The sequence below is a fragment of the Oncorhynchus mykiss genome, chromosome 18 (assembly GCF_013265735.2).
Source record: "Oncorhynchus mykiss isolate Arlee chromosome 18, USDA_OmykA_1.1, whole genome shotgun sequence".
Lineage (NCBI taxonomy): Eukaryota > Metazoa > Chordata > Actinopteri > Salmoniformes > Salmonidae > Oncorhynchus > Oncorhynchus mykiss.
In genome coordinates this window covers 62,784,555-62,806,415 of record NC_048582.1, presented here as the reverse complement: position 1 = coordinate 62,806,415, position 21,861 = coordinate 62,784,555, and the positions used below count along the sequence as shown (strand labels likewise).

Here is a 21,861-nt window from a genome sequence, read left to right as displayed (position 1 = left end):
AGCCTATGACCCTGTACATTACATTGGTGTAGCCTATGACCCTGTACATTACATTGGTGTAGCCTATGACCCTGTACATTACATTGGTGTAGCCTATGACCCTGTACATTACATTGGTGTAGCCTATGACCCTGTACATTACATTGGTGTAGCCTATGACCCTGTACATTACATTGGTGTAGCCTATGACCCTGTACATTACATTGGTGTAGCCTATGACCCTGTACATTACATTGGTGTAGCCTATGACCCTGTACATTACATTGGTGTAGCCTATGACCCTGTACATTACATTGGTGTAGCCTATGACCCTGTACATTACATTGGTGTAGCCTATGACCCTGTACATTACATTGGTGTAGCCTATGACCCTGTACATTACATTGTACAATGGCTGTGATTTGATAACAGAGCTGACGCTTGGAGTCCCACAAATAGATTTACTGAGCAGATTCTTTTTTTTTGTTTTTTTTGTTTGTTTCTTACACAGTTATTTATGTTTATGCTATCATTTAGTTTTTTTTTGTGAATGAACATTCAAAATATACCCATTGATCAATAATGTTGTGTACCGGGATGGAAGATACTCACTTAGGGATTGACGGCAATGCTCTCTCTCCCTCTGTTTAACAAAAAATACAGAGGAGAAATATTGTCAAGCAAAGCAGATACCGTAAAACAATGCAAGACATGTTCATCATTTTGAGTAAATCCAAAGAAGAGGTGTGTGGGTGAGGAAATCACGAGCACAGGAGAGGAGAAGCCTGTTTCAACTGTTCCCCTGCTCCCCTTCCTCCCACACAGGAAAAGGCAGACAGTCCAACTCCAAACAAGGCTTAATACCCCCCCCCCCCCCACTCCTCTCCCAAAAACGAATCTGCTCCAAGCAAAGACTAAGGTGTTTAATGTTGAAAATAAACCAGATCTCCATCAGACTGATATAAGCATTGAGTGTATTGACAGGGAATTGACCTACAACCACTATCAATGTGTAATAAAGGCATTGGGGAAGTCATGAACACAACAAAACAATTCTATATGAGTGTATTTCCAAATCAAACTACAACTGGAAACCTTAGAAAACGGGAAGAGTTTAAAAATAACACTACAGGCAACTTTTGTGGTGATTGCCTAACGTTTGGCCTAATACAATGCAGTCCATTCAGACTCAAATAAGAACAGCACCCAAGGCAGAGTGAATCTGTCACCGTAACTGGAGCGACGCAGTCTTGAAAACCTAGTAATGTCAACACTCAAACACCAACATACTTCAACTACAGTAATCATTGTTAGTAGTAGTATCTGTTTGAGACTGTTTGAGACATATCTGTGACTGCCATAACACAATTGTCAAAACCATAAACATGTAAGCAGCCCCCATACAAAATCAAACTGCGTGTGTGTGTGTGTGTGTCTGTGTCAAACGCAGAGTGCAACTGGCACTAGCAACACAATGAACATACACTGGTACCTCCTGGTATGTTTTTGAGACAGTATGTATGTGTGTGTGTGTGGGGGGGAGACGTACCTTTCTGTGGCCGTATGATGAAGGACTGGGTGGCTCCGTTGACCAGGCGACAGTAGCCGTCTATGAGGTCGGCCATGTTTTCAGCTGTGGTGAGTGACGGCGTGGTCACTGTGAGAGGCTATGGACACAGAGCAGCAGCCCACAAAGAGTCATTATTGCCAGGACAGGCAGCGGAACAGACAGACAGACAGACCGGGATGTTACAACTGTTCTGCTCTGCCTGGGGCTGCCAGCTGCCCCTCCCATCACACATCTCTACTTTATTCACAAACACACTGGCTAGTGTCATCCTCTATGGCTGACAGAGTCGTAACTCAATACATGAATCATCCTCTACAACAGACAGAGTAGTAACCCAATACATGAATCATCCTCTATGGATGACAGAGTAGTAACCCAATACATTAATCATCCTCTATGGCTGACAGAGTAGTAACTCAATACTATAATCATCCTCTACAACAGACAGAGTAGTAACCCAATACTACAACCATCCTCTATGGCTGACAGACAGAGTAGTAACCCAATACTACAATCATCCTCTATGGCTGACAGACAGAGTAGTAACCCAATACTATAATCATCCTCTATGGCTGACAGAGTAGTAACCCAATACTATAATCATCCTCTATGGCTGACAGACAGAGTAGTAACCCAATCCTATAATCATCCTCTATGGCTGACAGAGTAGTAACCCAATACTACAATCATCCTCTATGGCTGACAGACAGAGTAGTAACCCAATACATTAATCATCCTCTATGGCTGACAGAGTAGTAACTCAATACTATAATCATCCTCTACAACAGACAGAGTAGTAACCCAATACTACAACCATCCTCTATGGCTGACAGACAGAGTAGTAACCCAATACTACAATCATCCTCTATGGCTGACAGACAGAGTAGTAACCCAATACTATAATCATCCTCTATGGCTGACAGAGTAGTAACCCAATACTATAATCATCCTCTATGGCTGACAGACAGAGTAGTAACCCAATCCTATAATCATCCTCTATGGCTGACAGAGTAGTAACCCAATACTACAATCATCCTCTATGGCTGACAGACAGAGTAGTAACCCAATACTATAATCATCCTCTATGGCTGACAGACAGAGTAGTAACCCAATACTATAATCATCCTCTACAACAGACAGAGTAGTAACCCAATACTATAATCATCCTCTATGGCTGACAGACAGAGTAGTAACCCAATACTATAATCATCCTCTATGGCTGACAGACAGAGTAGTAACCCAATACTACAATCATCCTCTATGGCTGACAGACAGAGTAGTAACTCAATACTATAATCATCCTCTACAACAGACAGAGTAGTAACCCAATACTATAATCATCCTCTATGGCTGACAGAGTAGTAACCCAATACTATAATCATCCTCTATGACTGACAGAGTAGTAACCCAATACTATAATCATCCTCTATGGCTGACAGACAGAGTAGTTACCCAATACTATAATCATCCTCTATGGCTGACAGACAGAGTAGTAACCCAATACTACAATCATCCTCTATGACTGACAGACAGATTAGTAACCCAATAGTATAATCATCCTCTATGGCTGACAGACAGAGTAGTAACTCAATACTATAATCATCCTCTATGGCAGACAGAGTAGTAACCCAATACTATAATCATCCTCTATGACTGACAGACAGAGTAGTAACCCAATACTATAATCATCCTCTATGGCTGACAGACAGAGTAGTAACCCAGTACTACAATCATCCTCTATGACTGACAGACAGAGTAGTAACCCAATACTATAATCATCCTCTATGGCTGACAGACAGAGTAGTAACCCAATACTATAATCATCCTCTATGGCTGACAGACAGAGTAGTAACCCAATACTACAATCATCCTCTATGGCTGACAGACAGAGTAGTAACCCAATACTACAATCATCCTCTATGGCTGATAGACAGAGTAGTAACCCAATACTATAATCATCCTCTATGACTGACAGACAGAGTAGTAACCCAGTACTATAATCATCCTCTATGGCTGACAGAGTAGTAACCCAATACTACAATCATCCTCTACAACAGACAGAGTAGTAACCCAATACTATAATCATCCTCTATGGCTGACAGACAGAGTAGTAACCCAGTACTATAATCATCCTCTATGGCTAACAGACAGAGTAGTAACCCAATACTACAATCATCCTCTATGGCCGGGCCATCAGAAATGAAAGGGCCCCTGAGTGGATGAATGTGTGTTACAGTAAGAGTCGTCTCCAACAGAAAGACGATGTGGAACCATTTGGAAATGGCGGGGTGCAGGCTGCAAAACAATACATTTTGGAATGGCTGAAATGAGCAGCATTTACAACAGTTCTTTCACTTTGTGTACATTTTAAACAAGTCAAGTCATGGTAAGGGATGTTATTATGTGTGTGCATCCTTAAGGTACTTTACCCTACATATATAAAGAATAATGTGCCATCTGTGACAACCATGGTTGATTGGTACCTCAGCAGCACCGGTCACGTTGAGCTGCAGCATGCCCTTCCTCTCCTTGTCCTCCATGACGGAGTACCCAATGGTCTGCACCTGGGTGAAGTTGGCCAGGTGGGTTGGCTGGAGGGGAGGAATGAATCAATAAATCACTTTTTTTTTAACATCATAAACTGTGCTGCAGATGATAATTTCAGCTCACAGAGCAGCCCACTGGGCACAAACAGGTTGAATCAACATCGTTTCCACATCATTTCTTTGAACTCATGTTGAATTAACGTGGACTAGACGTTGAATTGATGTCTGTGCCCAGTAGGGTTGTGTTTTTGCGAGAGGAAAATGTTGCTGTGGGGCGTTTCAAATGATGATTCCTGAAGTAAAGTAGAACTAACTTTTAAAATGGTCACACTATTTCTCGGGAAGCTGTATTTTGTGTTATCCATCTATTATTTCATTGGAAACACTTCATTTCAAGCTGCTACATTTCTGTTGTTGATAGGGATGTTTTTTGGCGTATCGTTTGCTTACAGAACAAGAGGGGTCTCTTGGATTCCAGAAATAAACTTTCTTAAAACCTTGGCTCACAGTGAAAATATGACACGCTCAGTTTGGTGGGTAAAAACCCTCAGGGGCGATTTTGGGAGGATCTTACTTAATAAACAGTCTCTCTCTCTCTCTCCCTCTCATTACCTCAGCCCCTGAAGACATCATGACATAATGACTAGGAATGCTCTTTGAAAACCAATATTTTCAGGGGAAATAAATATTGTATAGTGAGGGGAAAGAGAGAATAGCCCATAGGTTAGACTAGCCCTGAGGAAGACCACACCATGGAATGGGCCTAAATATCTTTAAGAACGTTTGATGTTCTTGCTTAAGTTCTTGGTTTTAAGCTATAGAAGTCATATTACTGCAAGGCCTGCGCTTGTTTTGTGTGGAGATGCAAGAGGAGGATACACAACACGAGAAATATGAATATGAACATTTCCTACTTACAGTTGAGCCCTTGTCTGTAAGGTAGCTAATGCCCTCCTCAGGTCCGATGGCTAACTCTACTTGGATGACCCAGCTCAACTGTCAGTAAGATAGAGAGAAAGAACCATTGGGATGATTGTCTTCAGTTCAGTCACAAATCAAGAAGAGACATACACAATGAGAATCAAACGGAGTGTTCAGTCTTCCAAGTGTCAACTCATAACCATGAAAACACCTGTGTGCTACATCATTGAGGTCATTGTCATTGCTGGATAAAACTAAAAACACATTGTGTTCATTATGTCCAGCAGGGGTCACTATGCAACCGTCATTTCATTAAGGCTGCAGAGAGACAGACGGAATCATCCAAATTACAACCCCGATATCTAGGCTCGACTCCACTGTCTGAGAACATCAGAATTGAATGGTTGAGAAAACAAGTTTAACCTTGGAAATAATCGTGCGATGCAAAATGCATCGTCATGCCAGTTTTTTTGCTCTTTACTGAAGGTGCTACATCTTGAAAACTTGATACTTGATACTTAAAGACATTAGTATTTAAAGATCCCTTTATCCTCTGGGATTTCAAAAGTGCATCTTATCGATATATATGTTATATTTGAAACCCAGAACAAATAAAATAGTGGAATTCAGCCTACCCCGAGAGCACATTTAAAACACTCCTTATCGAATCTGTAGACGGGCGCCAGAATCTCCAGGAACATGAGGATGCTCTGGTCATCATTCATGTTGGCAAACTGTTTGAATGTCTGCTGGATCAGCTTCCGCAGGGTTTTGGCCTGAGAGAGAGGGGCATTACTAGAGACAGGCAGACATGGGCTGCATCCCAAATGTTGTATTTATCATGGATCCCCATTAGTTCCTGCCAAGGCAGCAGCTACTCTTCCTGGGGTCCAGCAAAATTAAGGCAGTTTATACAATTAAAAAAAAAACATTACAATACATTCACAGATTTCACAACACACTGTGTGCCCTCAGGCCCCAACTCCACCATATCTACAGTACTACATCCATGTGTATGTGTGTGTATAGTGCATATGTTATCATGTGTGTGTGTGTGTATGCATGTGTCTGTGCCTATGTTTGTGTTGCTTCACAGTCCCGCTGTTCCATAAAGTGTGTTTTTTAATCTGTTTTTGAAATCACATTTTTCTTCTTAAATCAGTTACTTGATGTGGAATTAGAGTTCCATGTAGTCATGGCTCTATGTAGTACTGTGCGCCTCCCATAGTCTGTTCTGGGCTGCGGGAGGCAGGGACTGTGAAGAGACCTCTTGTGTCATGTCTTGCATGGGTGTCAGAGCTGTGTGCCAGTGGTTCAAACAGACAGCTCGGAGCATTCAACATGTCAATACCTCCCATCAATACATGTAGTGATGAAGTCAAGCTCTCCTCCACTTTAAGCCAGGAGAGGTTTACATATTAATATTAGCTCTCAAATGACACCCTATTCACTGATCTGTATGAAGGGAAAAGGGTGCCATTTGGAACGCAATCATGGTACAGTGTTTCCCCTATATTCACTTCACAGCGGTCGCCCACCCTAATAAATTGTTGCCGCAGCAGAAATAAAAAGTCATTTTTTAAAATTATATATTTCTGCCGAGAACTAGAATATATATCCAATACTAGAATCCCAGCTAGCCTGGATCCCAAACTGGAAGGATAGCTAGCCTGGATCCCAAACTAGAAGGGCAGCTAGCCTGGATCCCAAACTAGAAGGACAGCTAGCCTGGATCCCAAACTAGAAGGACAGCTAGCCTGGATCCCAAACTAGAAGGACAACTAGCCTGGGTCCAATACCAGAAGGCCAGCTAGCCTGGATCCCAAACTAGAAGGCCAGCTAGCCTGGATCCCAAACTAGAAGGCCAGCTAGCCTGGGTCCAATACCAGAAGGCCAGCTAGCCTGGATCCCAAACTGGAAGGACAGCTAGCCTGGATCCCAAACTAGAAGGACAGCTAGCCTGGGTCCAATACCAGAAGGACAGCTAGCCTGGATCCCAAACTGGAAGGACAGCTAGCCTGGATCCCAAACTGGAAGGACAGCTAGCCTGAGTGAGAGGGGTGCGGGGTGCTGCCTTAACCGGCATCCACGTCATCGGCGGGTTAACTGCCTTGCTCAGGGGCAGAACGGCATATTTTTACCTTGTCAGCTCGGGGATTCGATCCAGCAACCTTTCGGTTAGTTCATAGAGTCCAACCAGTGTAGAGCGCCAGTGGAGCTGTTGGCCTGATCAATGTGACCGGGTCAATAGTGACTTCATTGTCCATTACAGGGTTGCAGTGAGTTTAAACGCCATAAAAAATGCATGAGACCTCACGCTTTAATGACAGGTGACGTTGACACTATTACTACAAACTGGCAGGGGCATACACGAACACACAACGTAATTAAAACTATGACTGTAAAGTATGTCATCTAAATCAACTCCCTGCAGAACAACAAAAATTTAACTAAATTCAATTAGAAAATATTTTTGAATGTGATTTTTTTTTTTGAATGTGATTTTTGAATGTGATTTTAAAGCCAGTTGCAGTGTGCATTACCAGAGTTGAGATCTGGTACACAAGCTGATGTCCATTATGAGTGTAAATCCAGATGAATGCATAGCATCTACAGCAGACCTGTAGCATTTTACACTCCACTTAATGGATGGGGGGACGGCTGAGGGGGGGTTGGAAATAGGAGAATATACACTATATATAAAGAAGTATGTGGACACCCCTTCAAATGAGTGGATTTGGCTATTTCAGCCAAACCCGTTGCTGACAGGTGTATAAAATCAAACACACAGCCATGCAATCTCCATAGACAAACATTGGCAGAAGAATTGCCTTACTGAATAGCTCAGTTGCTTTCAACGTGGCACCATCATAAGATGCCACTTTTCCAACAAGTCAGTTCGTCAAATTTCTGCCCTGCTAGAGCTTCCCGGGTCAACTGTAAGTGCTGTTATTGTGAAGTGAAAACGTCTCGGAGCAACAACAGCTCAGCCACGAAGTGGTAGACCACAAGCTCACAGAACGGGACCACAGAGTGCTGAAACGCTTAGCATGTAAAAATCTTCTGTCCTCGGTGGCAACACTCACTACCGAGTTCCAAACTGCCTCTGGAAGCAATGTAAGCACAAGAACTGTTCGTCGGGAGCTTCATGAAATGGGTTTCCATGGCCGAGCAGACGCACACAAGCCTAAGATCACCATGTGCGATGCCAAGCGTCGGCTGGAGTGATGTAAAGTTTGCCACCATTGGACTGGAGCAGTGGAAACGTGTTCTCTGGAGTGATGAATCACGTTTCAACATCTGGCAGTCCGACGGACAAATCTGGGTTCGGTGGATGCCAGGAGAACGCTACCTGTCCCAATGCTTAGTGCCAACTGTAAAGTTTGGTGGAGGAGGAATAATGATCTGGGGCTGTTTTTCATGGTTTGGGCTAGGCCCCTTAGTTCCAGTGAAGGGAAATCTTAACGCTACAGCATAAAATTACATTCTAGACGATTCTGTGCTCGAGATCAGTGTGGAACTTGACTGGCATGATTACTATGGTGTGTATGTGGTCCTCCACACCCCTTCCCAAAATGGCTACTGTGCCATTGTTTCCCCTTGCATTACTTGACATAGAGCCAGAAAAAAGAGTTGTAAATCTAGTAAGTCCAGAACTGGCATAGTCCAGAACCTGAACTCAACCCCATCGATCACCTTTGGGATGAATTGGAATGCCGACTGCGAGCCAGGCCTAACCGTCCAACATCAGTGCCTGACCTCACTAATGCTCTTCTGGCTAAATGGAAACAAGTCCCCACAGCAATGTTCCAATATCTAGTGGAAAGCCTTCCCAGAAGAGTGGAGGCTGTTATAGCAGCAAAGGGTGGACCAACTCCATATTCATGCCCATGATTTTGAAATTAGATGTTCGATGAGCAGGTGTCCACATACTTTTGGTTATGTAGTGTAGTTTATGGGGCTTTTTTCGTCTGTTCAAATACCCATCAGGATTTCTCCAGGAAAAGGAGATTTAACAAGATAGAGACATTAGACCACACAAGTGCTTCATTCTAAATCACTTAAAAAAAAACTAAATGGCACCCTATTCCTTATATAGTGCACTACTATTGACCAGGGCCAATAGGGAATAGGGTGCACTACTATTGACCAGGGCCAATAGGGAATAGGGTGCACTACTATTGACCAGGGCCCATAGGGTGCCATTTGGGAGGCAGCCATTGTTGACTCTGCTCCCCCTACTTTTACCACGGGAACCTGTCCTCATTGGTCTAAATGGAAACCTTCTCCAGTAAGCCTGGAGATGCTAATTATGCAAATGTCACCACTGTGAAATCAATCATTTATTTTATTGCCTAATTAGATTATGCTTTGAATGTGTATATTAGGACCTCAGCCATCTGCCAGGTAATGTACTCTGTCCAGCAGAGTGGATAGGGGCGGGAATAACCACCAGAACATTTTTCTGTTCATCAAGAGAGGAGGGGTCTGGAGTGTGTGTGTGTGTGTGTGTGTTTACCTGTTTGTCTGTCTATGCATGTGTGGCTTCATGTGCGTCAATGAGAATTTGATCTGTTAATCATGTCATTGTAGGGAAAAGGCATTTGCAGGAATTAACAGTGTGAGGACGATCATGGTTTTTAAACTCCCAGAGTCAGAGGCTTCATCTTCAGTCGAATCATACAGCTTTTCGCATGCATATTTGTTACGCGCATGCACGCACGCACGCACGCACACAGTTGGGGGTGATGAAGGGGCACTGGGTTTCTATGCTAAAGATAACTAACAACAGAGTGGATAGTCGGGGGATGGATGATGGATGGATGACAGAGGGGAGGGTGATTGAGGCCTGACAGAAGGAGGTCCTTCCTACCCAGAATGCCCCTTCCTCCCTTCGTATCATAGTGCCTCTCCTCTTTCTAAAGATTGTAGATAAGAATATGTATGAATAGAGTGTAAATAGTATTTTTGCTGTAATTCCAATATATAAGTCATATTTTATTACATGTTCTATTATAATTTATTTGTATGTTTTATGTACAGTATATAACTGTTCTGTACTTTGTCTTGTATTTCTATGTTGTATGTGGATCCCAGGAAGAGTAGCTGCTGCATGTGCAGTAGCTAATATGGATCCTAATAAAGTACACTTTCCCTTGCACCATTGGTGGAGGGAAAGCAGTGACCTGTGGGGCTGCGGGGTCAGGCACCACCCCCACCCTCAGGTAGAGCATCTGTCCACCCCTCTTTCTCTAACTGCCAGGCACCCACGCCCCCCCACCCCTCTCGGGTCATTGGGCCCCACGATCACGCCTGCTCCATTGTGGCCCAACAGCTATGTACACCCACACACGTGCCGTAAATCCATCACATCACACACAAACACAGCTGGGGAGCGTGGGTGCATACACACACATACACACAGACATTAGTGGATTCGGCCAATGGCAGACAGACAGACAGATGCGCAATTCCCCTTTCAGGAGTTGCTTAAACTGACTAGTCCAATAACACAAAATATCCAACTGTGTACTAGGCTGTGCATGGGTCTAGCCTATATATTACAGTAAATAGCATCCTTTTCCCACTGGTTTTTAGCTAGCCTATATATTACAGTAAATAGCATCATTTACCCACTGGTTTTTAGCTAGCCTATATATTACAGTAAATGGCATCCTTTTCCCACTGGTTTTTAGCTAGCCTATATATTACAGTAAATAGCATCATTTACCCACTGGTTTTTAGCTAGCCTATATATTACAGTAAATAGCATCATTTACCCACTGGTTTTTAGCTAGCCTATATATTACAGTAAATAGCATCCTTTTCCCACTGGTTTTTAGCTAGCCTAAATATTACAGTAAATAGCATCATTTACCCACTGGTTTTTAGCTAGCCTATATATTACAGTAAATAGCATCATTTACCCACTGGTTTTTAGCTAGCCTATATATGACAGTAAATAGCATAATTTACCCACTGGTTTTTAGCTAGCCTATATATTACAGTAAATAGCATCATTTACCCACTGGTTTTTAGCTAGCCTATATATTACAGTAAATAGCATCATTTACCCACTGGTTTTTAGCTAGCCTAAATATTACAGTAAATAGCTTAATTTTCCCACTGTTTGTTCTCAGTGGATGTCGGGTGCTGTTTTCTAGTGAGATGAGAGTAGTCGTCAGATGTCAGGTGCTTTTGTCTAGTGAGATGAGAGGAGTTGACAGATGAGTGGGTTTGATTCAGCTGGGGCTAATCCCCAGGCCTGTATGTACGAGGGAGGCTAAGCCGAGAACTAGGCCAACTCTGCATGTACAAGGTTGGAACAAAGAGTCCAGTACCATAAGACACTTCAGAGGGCAGGAAATGAAATATGGAATCTTCAGTGCGTGGTACATTGACATGAAGCTGTGGTGCTATCTCTGAGAATACATTGGAGACTGACTGGACCTTAGAGATGTTTTCTTATCAACAACCCCAGGAAGAATAAGGAAATGTTTCTGAAGCATCATCTCACCTTGACAGAATCCAGTAAACTCTTGGGGAAGAATCTTCTTAAGCCCACGTCTTTTCTGTAAAGAAAAAAGAGCAGAGGAAAAGGAGAACATCAGTTTAGCAAGACACATGAGAATGCAAAACTTTCACTTTAGCAATGAATGCTAATTGTCTACTTTCGGATGAATATCAACACATCCACATTGTCTACTGACTGAATTGGTGTAGGATGAAGTTGCCCCTAAATGCTGATATTGGGTCAGTTTTGCATTTTCCACACTAATAGTTAAGGTCAGGATTGGAAGCTGATCCTAGATGTGTACTTAGTGGAAACGTCACCCCGTCTCAGAATTGTATCTCTCTGATACTGATCTACCAGGGAAACAGGAGAGAAACACATCCATTTACTCAGGGTCATTAGTAGGACATACAGTATCTAACGTAAATACTGCAGCTCAGGCCTCTGAAGTTGACATTGCCATTTTAGTCATTAGCAGACGCTTTTATCTAAACTTACAGGAGCAATTAGGGATAAGTGCCTTGCTCAAGAGTACATTGACAGATTTTCCACGTATTCGGCTCGGGATTTCGAACCATTCGACCTTTCGGTTACTCCCCCAATACTCTTAACCGCTAGGCTACCAGCTGTTATTCACAAAACATAGTGCCTTCAGAAAGTATTCACACCCCTGGACTTTTTCCACATTTTGTTGTGTTAAATCCTGAATTTAAATTGATGAAATATACTGTTGTTTGTTGGCCTAAACACAATACCCCATAATGTCAAAGGGGAATTTTGACAAATTAGTTCAGGAGTAGAAATGTGCACAAGTCACATAATAAGTTGCATGGACTCCGTCTGTGTGCAATAATAGTTTTTAACAAGATTTTTGAATGACTACCTCATCTCTGTACCCCACACATACAATTACAGTATCTGTATGGTCCCTTAGTCAGGCAGCGAATTTCAAACACAGAGGAAGGAGAAGAAGGCCAATGGAGACTTTAAGACAGTTACATAGTTTAATGGCAGTGATAGGAGAAAACTGAGGATGGCTCAACAACATTGAAATTACTCCACAATACTAACCAAAATGACAGTGAAAAGACGCACATCTGTACAGAATAAAAAATATTCCAAAACCTACATCCTGTTTGCAATAAGGCTCTAAAGTAACACTGCAAAAAAATTGTTCTGAAAACAAATGTTATATTTTCAAGCAAAGTGGTGGCTGCATCATGTTATGGGTATGCCTGTAATCATTAAGGACTGGGGAGCTTTTCAAGATAAAAAAAAATCTACGGAACGGAGCTAAGCACAGGCAAGATCCTAGAGGTACATCTGGTTCAGTCTGCTTTCCATCGGACACTGGACACTGGGAGATGAATTCACCTTTCACAAGGCCAAATATACGCTGGAGTTGCTTACCAAGACGACATTGAATGTCCCTGAGTGGCCTAGTTACAGTTTTGACTTAAATCGGCTTTAAAATCTATGGCAAGACTTGAAAAAGGTTGTCAAGCAATGATTAACAACCAACTTGAATAATTTTTTTAATAATAAATGGGAAAATGTTGCACAATCCAGTTGTTCAAAGCTCTTGGAGACTTACCCAGAAACACTCACAGATGTAATCACCGCCAAAGGTGATTCTAACATGCATTGAGTCAGTTGTGTGAATACTTAAGTAAATTAGATATTTAATTTGAAATACATTTGCTAAAATTTATAAAAACATGTTTTCACTTTGTCATAATTGGGTTTTATTAGTAGAATTTTGACAAAAGCAATCTATTTAATTTAGGCTGTAAAACAACAAAATGTGGAATAATTCAAGGGTTATTAATACCTTCTGAATTCTATAGCTTATCGGTCTGTGTACGGAGAAAAGGAAGGAAAAGTGGATGTAAAAACAGCTAAACACGACATTGGCTAATGACTAACCAGAGAGAGTGAGAGAAAGGGAGAGAGAGAGAGAGAGAGAGAGAGAGAGAGAGAGAGAGAGAGAGAGAGAGAGAGAGAGAGAAAGGGAGAGAGACAGGTTTGCAGGGAAGAATACCTGAGAGAGAGAGAGAGAGAGAGAGAGAGAGAGAGAGAGAGAGAGAGAGAGAGAGAGAGAGAGAGAGAGAGAGAGAGAGAGAGAGGGTCCTTGAGATGTCACAGTGTAGGTTTTAAAGCCTTTAAATTCTTCCCTCCCACACAATCAATTCATCATAAGGGCTCTATGAAAAGATAGCTTGTTAAAACACGAGGTGCTCCCATGGCCATTTACATTCCGCCGGCCAGAATCAATCAACATCATTTATAAGGCCAGGGCCAGAAAAGCTGCCAGAAAATGGATGCTGCCTTGGCATTAACATGATGAAGCTTTGCTGATAACCCCTTGCCTTATTACATATTTTGCTGTGATACAGTCTGAATTAAAAATGGATTCAATATATATACATCTATACACAATGCCCCATAATAACAAAGTGAAAACATTTTAGCACATTTATTGAAAATGAAATACAGAAATTTCTAATTTACATAATTATCTACCCCCCTGAGTCAATACATGTTAGAATCACCTTTGGCAGCGATTACAGCTGTGAGTCTTTCTAGGTATGTCTCTAAGAGCTTTGCACAACTGGATTGTACAATATTTGCACTTTATTTTTTGTATACTTCAAGCTCTGTCAAGTTGGTTGTTGATCATTGCTAGACAGCCATGTTCAAGTCTTGCCATAGATTTTAAATCAAATCAAATCAAATGTATATAGCCCTTCGTACATCAGCTGATATCTCAAAGTGCTGTACAGAAACCCAGCCTAAAACCCAGCCTAAAACCCCAAACAGCAAGCAATGCAGGTGTAGGTGTTTAGCAATGCCGGTGTTTAAAGCCGATTTAAGTCAAAACTGTAACTATGCCACTCAGGGACATTCAATGTCGTCTTGGTAAGCAACTCCAGTGTATATTTGGCCTTGTGTTTTAGGTTATTGTCCTGCTGAAAGGTACATTTATTTCCCAGTATCTGTTGGAAAGCAGACAACCAGGTTTTCCTCTAGGATCATGCCTATGCTTTGCTCTATTCTTTTTATCCTAAAAAAATCCCTAGTCCTTGCCGATGACAAGCATACCCATAACATGATGCAGCCACCCCCATGCTTGAAAATATGAAGAGTAGTAATCAGTAATGTGTTGTGTTGGATTTTCCCCAAACATACCACTTTGTATTCAGGAGATAAAATTAATTTCTTTGCCATTTCTTTTTTCAGTTTTACTTTAGTGCCTTATTGCAAACAGGATGAATGTTTTAGAATATGTTTTATTCTGTACAGGTCTCCTTTTCACGCTGTCATTTAGGTTAGTATTGTGGAGTAACTACAATTTTTGTTGGTCCATCCTCAGTTTTCTCCTATCACAGCTATTAAACAAACTATTTGAAGGTTTCCTTCCTCTCAGGCAACTGAGTTAGGAAGGACACCTGTATCTTTGTAGTGACTGGGTGTATTGATACACCATCCAAAGTGTAATTAATAACTTCACCATGCTTAAAGAGATATTCAATGTTAGCTTTATTTATATACCCATCTACCAATAGGTGTCCTTCGTTGTGAGGCATTGGAAAACCTCCCTGATCTTTGTGGCTGAATAAGTGTTTGAAATTCACTGCTCGACTGAGGGACCATACAGATAATTGTTTTTGTGGGGTACAGAGATGAGGTAGTCATTCAAAAATCTTGTTAAACACTATTATTGCACACACAGTGAGTCCATGCAACAGTGGTAGGCATGCTCACCGACAACAATGAGACAGCCTATAGGGAGGAGGTCAGAGACCTGGCAGTGTGGTTCCAGGAAAACAACCTCTCCCTCAATGTGAGCAAGACAAAGGAGCTGATCGTGGCCTACAGGAAAAGGCTAGGCCGAACAGGCGCCAATTAACATTGCGGGGCTGTAGTGGAGCGAGTCGAGAGTTCCAAGTTCCTTGGTGTGCACATCATCAATGAACTATCATGGTCCAAACACACCAAGACAGTCGTGAAGAGTGCACGACAACACCTTTTTCCCCTCAGGAGACTGAAAATATTTGGCATGGATCACCAGATCCTCAAAAAGTTCTACAGCTGCACCATCGAGAGCATCCTGACCGGTTGCATCACCGCCTGGTATGGCAACTCGGCATCCGACCGTAAGGTGTTACAGAGGATAGTGCGTACGGCCCAGTACATCACTGGGGCCAAGCTTCCTGCCATCCAGGACCTATATACTAGGCGGTGTCAGAGCAAAGCCCAAAAGATTGTCAGAGACTCCAGTCACCTAAGTCAGACTGTTTTCTCTGCTACCTGCACGGCAAGCGATACCGGAGCGCCAAGTCTAGGACCGAAGGCTCCATAACAGCTTCTAACCCCAAGCCATAAGACTGCTGAACAATTAATCAAATGGCCACCGGACTATTTACATTGACCCCCCATTTGTTTTTACACTACTGCGACTCGCTGTTTATTATCTATGCATAGCCACTTCACCCCTACCTACATTTAGAAATGACCTCAACTAACCTGTACCGCTGCACACTGACTTGGTACCGATACCACTTTGACATTATGGAGTATTGTGTGTAGGCCAGTGACACAAAATCTCAATTTAATCCATTTTAAATTCAGGCTGTAACAAGAAAATGTGGAAAAAGTCAAGGGGTTTGAATACTTTCTCAAGGCACTGTAGGTGTATTTGAGGATCTGTATGCCACGACAATGAGTTACAAGGAGTTGGCATGACGGCACAAACAGATTGGCACTTAAGGGATGTATGTAGTATAATGACGAAAGGATGTAGGAAGTAGCCTAGCTATGTTAAATCAAGAGGAAACCTGTTCTGTAGTTTTAGCAGTGCTGAAACACAACATTATGATTTCCCCCATGCTCAGTATTAATCCCATGCACTACAGTAATCCAAGTTTCCCACCAGGTTGAACCTCCCTCTTTCCCTCCTCTCCTTCCCCTTTCTCTCCCTCCATCAGTCACCCAGACTGGAAGTACTCTCTGATTGGAGTGTCCCTGCTACCCTTTCTTTCTCTCTCCCTCCCTTCCCATATCCACCCTTATCTCCTCCTCTCCTCTTTCTCCTCCTCTCGGTTCCTCTCCTCCTCCTCCTCCTCTTTCTCTCCTTCCCATATCTCCCATTTTCTCCTCTCTGTTCCTCTCCTCCTCATCTTTTTTCTCCTTCTTCCCTCCCTTCTCTCTTCCTCTCTCCTCTTCCTCTCACTCCCATACATCCCCCTCTCTCCCCTTCCTTTCCTCCCCTTCCCCCTCAGTGCTGGGCTCTGTGTATGTGGGTAAGTGGATTGATTGACCTGTAACTAATGCTAGCCAACACAATGAGCCCCATGTCTGCATATCTTGTTAGGCATGTTTCTCAGGCAGTGCCCTGCCTTACAACCTGCCCGCAGGCCCAGTGGAATTAATAAATCCCTTAACTTTGCATATCCTTGGAACCAGCCAAGTAGGACATTGGGTTATGTCCCAAATGGCACCATTTATAGTGTACTACGTTTGACCAGGTTCCATAGGGCTTCATAGTGCACTATGTAGGGAATCATGTGCCATTTTGGGAGGCAGCCATACATTTTCCCTGCATAAGGAAGGAGGTGTGAGAGAGATTCTTCCCTCTGAAAGGAGGCAGAACACAATGCGAGGTCTTGGTCTCTCTCCCCCTCTCCTATTCATCCATCAGGCATAAGATATATGAAGGTACCTCCATTTTTTTCAATCAATACAGAGAGAAAAGAGAGAGGGATGTTAGTGATTAGCCTAGTTAGAGACTGAAGGCCTGAGCATATGACAAAAGGACTAATTGGAATGCATTGTTAGAAACATGCATGACTAAGGTGACCTTTCAAACTTTATCAAATAGCATAGCTCAGACAAGCATGTTGGCCCGCAGACCTAAGACCCTGGAGGGGGTTTCAAAATGGCCATGGCTCTTTTGTCAGGGGTTCTCAAACCTCTCCTCGGGGACTCCCAGGTCCTCCATGTATTTGAACTATTCCACAGCTTGCACACCTGATTCAGATGGTTAACTAGTTGAATCAGGTGAGTTAGTTCAGGGCTACAACAACATTGTGAAACGTCTGTTGGTCCCCAGGAGAGGTTTGAGAACCACTGACCTACGTGATCTTTATGAAGGATGGTTCACATACTGTATAACCCGTTAACACACTAGGTTGACCTACGTGATCTTGATGAAGGATGGTTATCATATAACCCATTATCACACTAGGTTGACCTACGTGATCTTTATGAAGGATGGTTCACATACTGTATAACCCGTTAACACACTAGGTTGACCTACGTGATCTTTATGAGGGATGGTTATCATATAACCCATTATCACACTAGGTTGACCTACGTGATCTTTATGAGGGATGGTTATCATATAACCCATTATCACACTAGGCAAGGCTGCTGATACCATTGGTACTGATCTCAGTGTACTAGGTACAAATAGTCCACTTCAAGATGATTTTGTGTATTGAGGTTATAGGATATCAAAGATATAGGTAGGATATCTCAGGAAATTATATTTGAGCTAACATAAATAAATGCATTTAATCCCCTTTATAGGAATTCCTCTTGTTGTTTCTGGGTAAAGATCAACAGAGACCTACAATATTGACTGAATAGTTGATTCTTACAGTGAGCAGAGAAACCTAAGCTATTAACAGATGACAATCAATCCAAAAGGGGACTTACTCTAATAGTTCATAGTTAGATTTTTTGTCCAGGGCATTTCCTCGCATCTCCCGGAAGAATCTCCTGTAAGGGAAACATGTCTTGGTGAGTGGGGGTGTCAATGAGAACTGTAACAACATGGGAGCTAGCTAGCGCCCATGAGAGAACAGAACATTTGACCAATCTTGGATAACTGTAAACTGACCTGATTTCAAGGCATCCCAACTTAAGTGCAATGTCTTGCTCAACCTGATCCGCTATCTCCACCATGTAGTCATTTTTCACCTGAAAGACAGAACCGAAGACATGCTTTCATGTTATTGCCCCATTGCACTAGTATTTGTTTTTTTCTGTGCATATGACCTACACACTTTGATTTGATTTGGTTTTAGAACGGGAGACTAGAAAACTGAAATCTGGGCCCTGGTGTTTCTGTATGGAGGGAGTAGGGGGGCTTTACACAGAGCAGAGCAAGCAGATGTCACACATGAACACTGTCTTCTAGAGGGAGGGGTAGAACAGACTGTCTTCTAGAATGAGGGGTAGAACACACTGCCTTCTAGAATGAAGGGTAGAACACACTGGCTTCTAGAATGAGGGGTAGAACACACCGACTTCTAGAATGAGGGATAGAACACACTGACTTCTAGAATGAGGGATAGAACACACTGACTTCTAGAATGAAGGATGGAACACTGACTTCTAGAATGAGGGATAGAACACAATGACTTCTAGAATGAAGGATAGAACACACTGACTTCTAGAATGAAGGATAGAACACACTGACTTCTAGAATGAGGGGTAGAACACACTGACTTCTAGAATGAGGGGTAGAACACACTGACTTCTAGAATGGGTAGAACACACTGTCTTCTAGAATGAAGGATGGAACACACTGACTTCTAGAATGAGGGGTAGAACACACTGACTTCTAGAATGAAGGATGGAACACACTGACTTCTAGAATGAGGGGTAGAATGCACTGACTTCTAAAATGAGGGGTAGAACACACTGACTTCTAGAATGAAGGATAGAACACACTGACTTCCAGACAGAGGGGTAGAACACACTGACTTCTATAATGAGGGGTAGAACACACTGACTTCTAGAATGAAGGGTAGAACACACTGACTTCTAGAATGAAGGATAGAACACACTGGCTTCTAGAATGAAGGATAGAACACACTGACTTCTAGAATGAGGGGTAGAACACACTGACTTCTAGAATGAGGGGTAGAACACACTGACTTCTAGAATGAAGGATAGAACACACTGACTTCTAGAATGAGGGGTAGAACACAGGGGACAAAGGCATTGAGGGGGACCTTACTGCTATACAGCTCTTCAATAAACACTCCATCCATCCCTCCCTCCAGAGAGAGACAGAAAGACACAGACAGAGTGAGAGAGACAGACAGTGGCAGAAACATTCAATCTTATCACCCGTAATAACAGCCCATAAGAACCTAACGGTGATATTGATTGATAAAGGCTGGGTGGGTGCACCTGCAGTGATAGCAACACAACACTAGCAGACTGACACAGAGCGAGACATTTCCTGAGACAGATGAGTGTTTGCTTCTGAATGATAGCGAGAGGCTATTATGTCCTCGCTGAATGTTCCATTTGTCATGTTGAGCGCCGGCTCTTTGTATTCTAACACCAATACAGACATTGATTCTGCCACTGTAGATCATGGAAACAGATCCTGCTTCCTGAAGGTGTTCTTCCACACCAGACTGAATTCAGGACAGAAGCTCTTCTCATGCTCCATGATTAGCCCTTCAAACACTGACCGTTCACCTTCCATCAGTACCATTTTCCTCTCAGCTGGCACTCAGCAAAACCATGAGAGCAAAAAGAGGAAACCAGCACACTGCTCACTGCTCGCAGTGAGGCAAAATCATAAAGCTTAATAAAAAGCAGTGGTACCAGCAAAGCAGTGATACTAGCAAAGCAGTGGTACCAGCAAAGCAGTGATACCAACAAAGCAGTGATACTAGCAAAGCAGTGATACTAGCAAAGCAGTGGTACTAGCAAAGCAGTGATACCAGCAAAGCAGTGATACTAGCAAAGCAGTGGTACTAGCAAAGCAGTGATACTAGCAAAGCAGTGATACCAGCAAAGCAGTGATACTAGCAAAGCAGTGGTACCAGCAAAGCAGTGATACTAGCAAAGCAGTGATACTAGCAAAGCAGTGATACTAGCAAAGCAGTGATACTAGCAAAGCAGTGGTACCAGCAAAGCAGTGATACTAGCAAAGCAGTGATACTAGCAAAGCAGTGATACTAGCAAAGCAGTGATACTAGCAAAGCAGTGGTACCAGCAAAGCAGTGATACTAGCAAAGCAGTGATACTAGCAAAGCAGTGGTACCAGCAAAGCAGTGATACTAGCAAAGCAGTGATACTAGCAAAGCAGTGGTACCAGCAAAGCAGTGATACTAGCAAAGCAGTGATACTAGCAAAGCAGTGATACTAGCAAAGCAGTGATACTAGCAAAGCAGTGGTACCAGCAAAGCAGTGATACTAGCAAAGCAGTGATACTAGCAAAGCAGTGATACTAGCAAAACAGTGGTACCAGCAAGAGCAGTGATACTAGCAAAGCAGTGATACTAGCAAAGCAGTGATACTAGCAAAGCAGTAATACTAGCAAAGCAGTGATACTAGCAAAGCAGTGGTACCAGCAAAACAGTGGAAACAGCAAGAGTAGTGATACTAGCAAAACAGTGGTACCAGCAAGAGCAGTGATACTAGCAAAGCAGTGATACTAGCAAAACAGTGGTACCAACAAAGCAGTGATACTAGCAAAGCAGTTATACTAGCAAAGCAGTGATACCAGCAAAGCAGTAACACTAGCAAAGCAGTGACACTAGCAAAGCAGTGGTACCAGCAAAACAGTGGAAACAGCAAGAGCAGTGATACTAGCAAAGCAGTGATACTAGCAAAGCAGTGATACTAGCAGAGCAGTGATACCAGCAAGAGCAGTGATACCAGCAAGAGCAGTGATACCAGCAAAGCAGTGATACTAGCAAAGCAGTGGTACCAGCAAAGCAGTAATACTAGCAAAGCAGTGATACTAGCAAAACAGTGGTACCAGCAAGAGCAGTGATACTAGCAAAGCAGTGATACTAGCAAAGCAGTGATGCTAGCAAAGCAGTGATACCAGCAAAGCAGTGATACCAGCAAAGCAGTGATACTAGCAAAGCAGTGGTACCAGCAAGAGCAGTGATACTAGCAAAGCAGTGATACTAGCAAAGCAGTGATACTAGCAGAGCAGTGATACCAGCAAGAGCAGTGATACTAGAAAAGCAGTGATACTAGCAAAGCAGTGATACCAGCAAAGCAGTGATAATAGCAAAGCAGTGATACTAGCAAAGCAGTGATACTAGCAAAGCAGTGATACCAGCAAAGCAGTGATAATAGCAAAGCAGTGATACTAGCAAAGCAGTGGTACCAGCAAAGCAGTGATACTAGCACAGCAGTGATACTAGCAAAGCAGTGATACTAGCAAAGCAGTGATACCAGCAAAGCAGTGGTACCAACAAAGCAGTAATACCAGCAAGAGCAGTGATACCAGCAAAGCAGGGATACTAGCAAAGCAGTGATACTAGCAAAGCAGTGATACCAGCAAG

General features: G+C 42.7%; 1 protein-coding gene across 13 annotated transcripts in view; it reads right to left on the bottom strand.

The window, feature by feature from the left end:
• LOC110496881 (focal adhesion kinase 1) overlaps positions 1 to 21,861 on the bottom strand; it is a 235,348-nt gene that overhangs the window by 62,979 nt on the left and 150,508 nt on the right. For all 13 annotated transcript variants that reach the window (XM_036953483.1, XM_036953484.1, XM_036953479.1 and 10 more), the window contains 8 exons: positions 18,435 to 18,514; positions 18,251 to 18,313; positions 11,534 to 11,588; positions 5,652 to 5,792; positions 5,014 to 5,091; positions 4,033 to 4,140; positions 1,529 to 1,646; positions 592 to 622 (listed from right to left, as the gene is read on the bottom strand). In XM_036953483.1, coding sequence (XP_036809378.1) covers positions 592 to 622; positions 1,529 to 1,646; positions 4,033 to 4,140; positions 5,014 to 5,091; positions 5,652 to 5,792; positions 11,534 to 11,588; positions 18,251 to 18,313; positions 18,435 to 18,514 — 674 coding nt within the window. The remainder of the gene's footprint in view (positions 1 to 591; positions 623 to 1,528; positions 1,647 to 4,032; positions 4,141 to 5,013; positions 5,092 to 5,651; positions 5,793 to 11,533; positions 11,589 to 18,250; positions 18,314 to 18,434; positions 18,515 to 21,861) is intronic.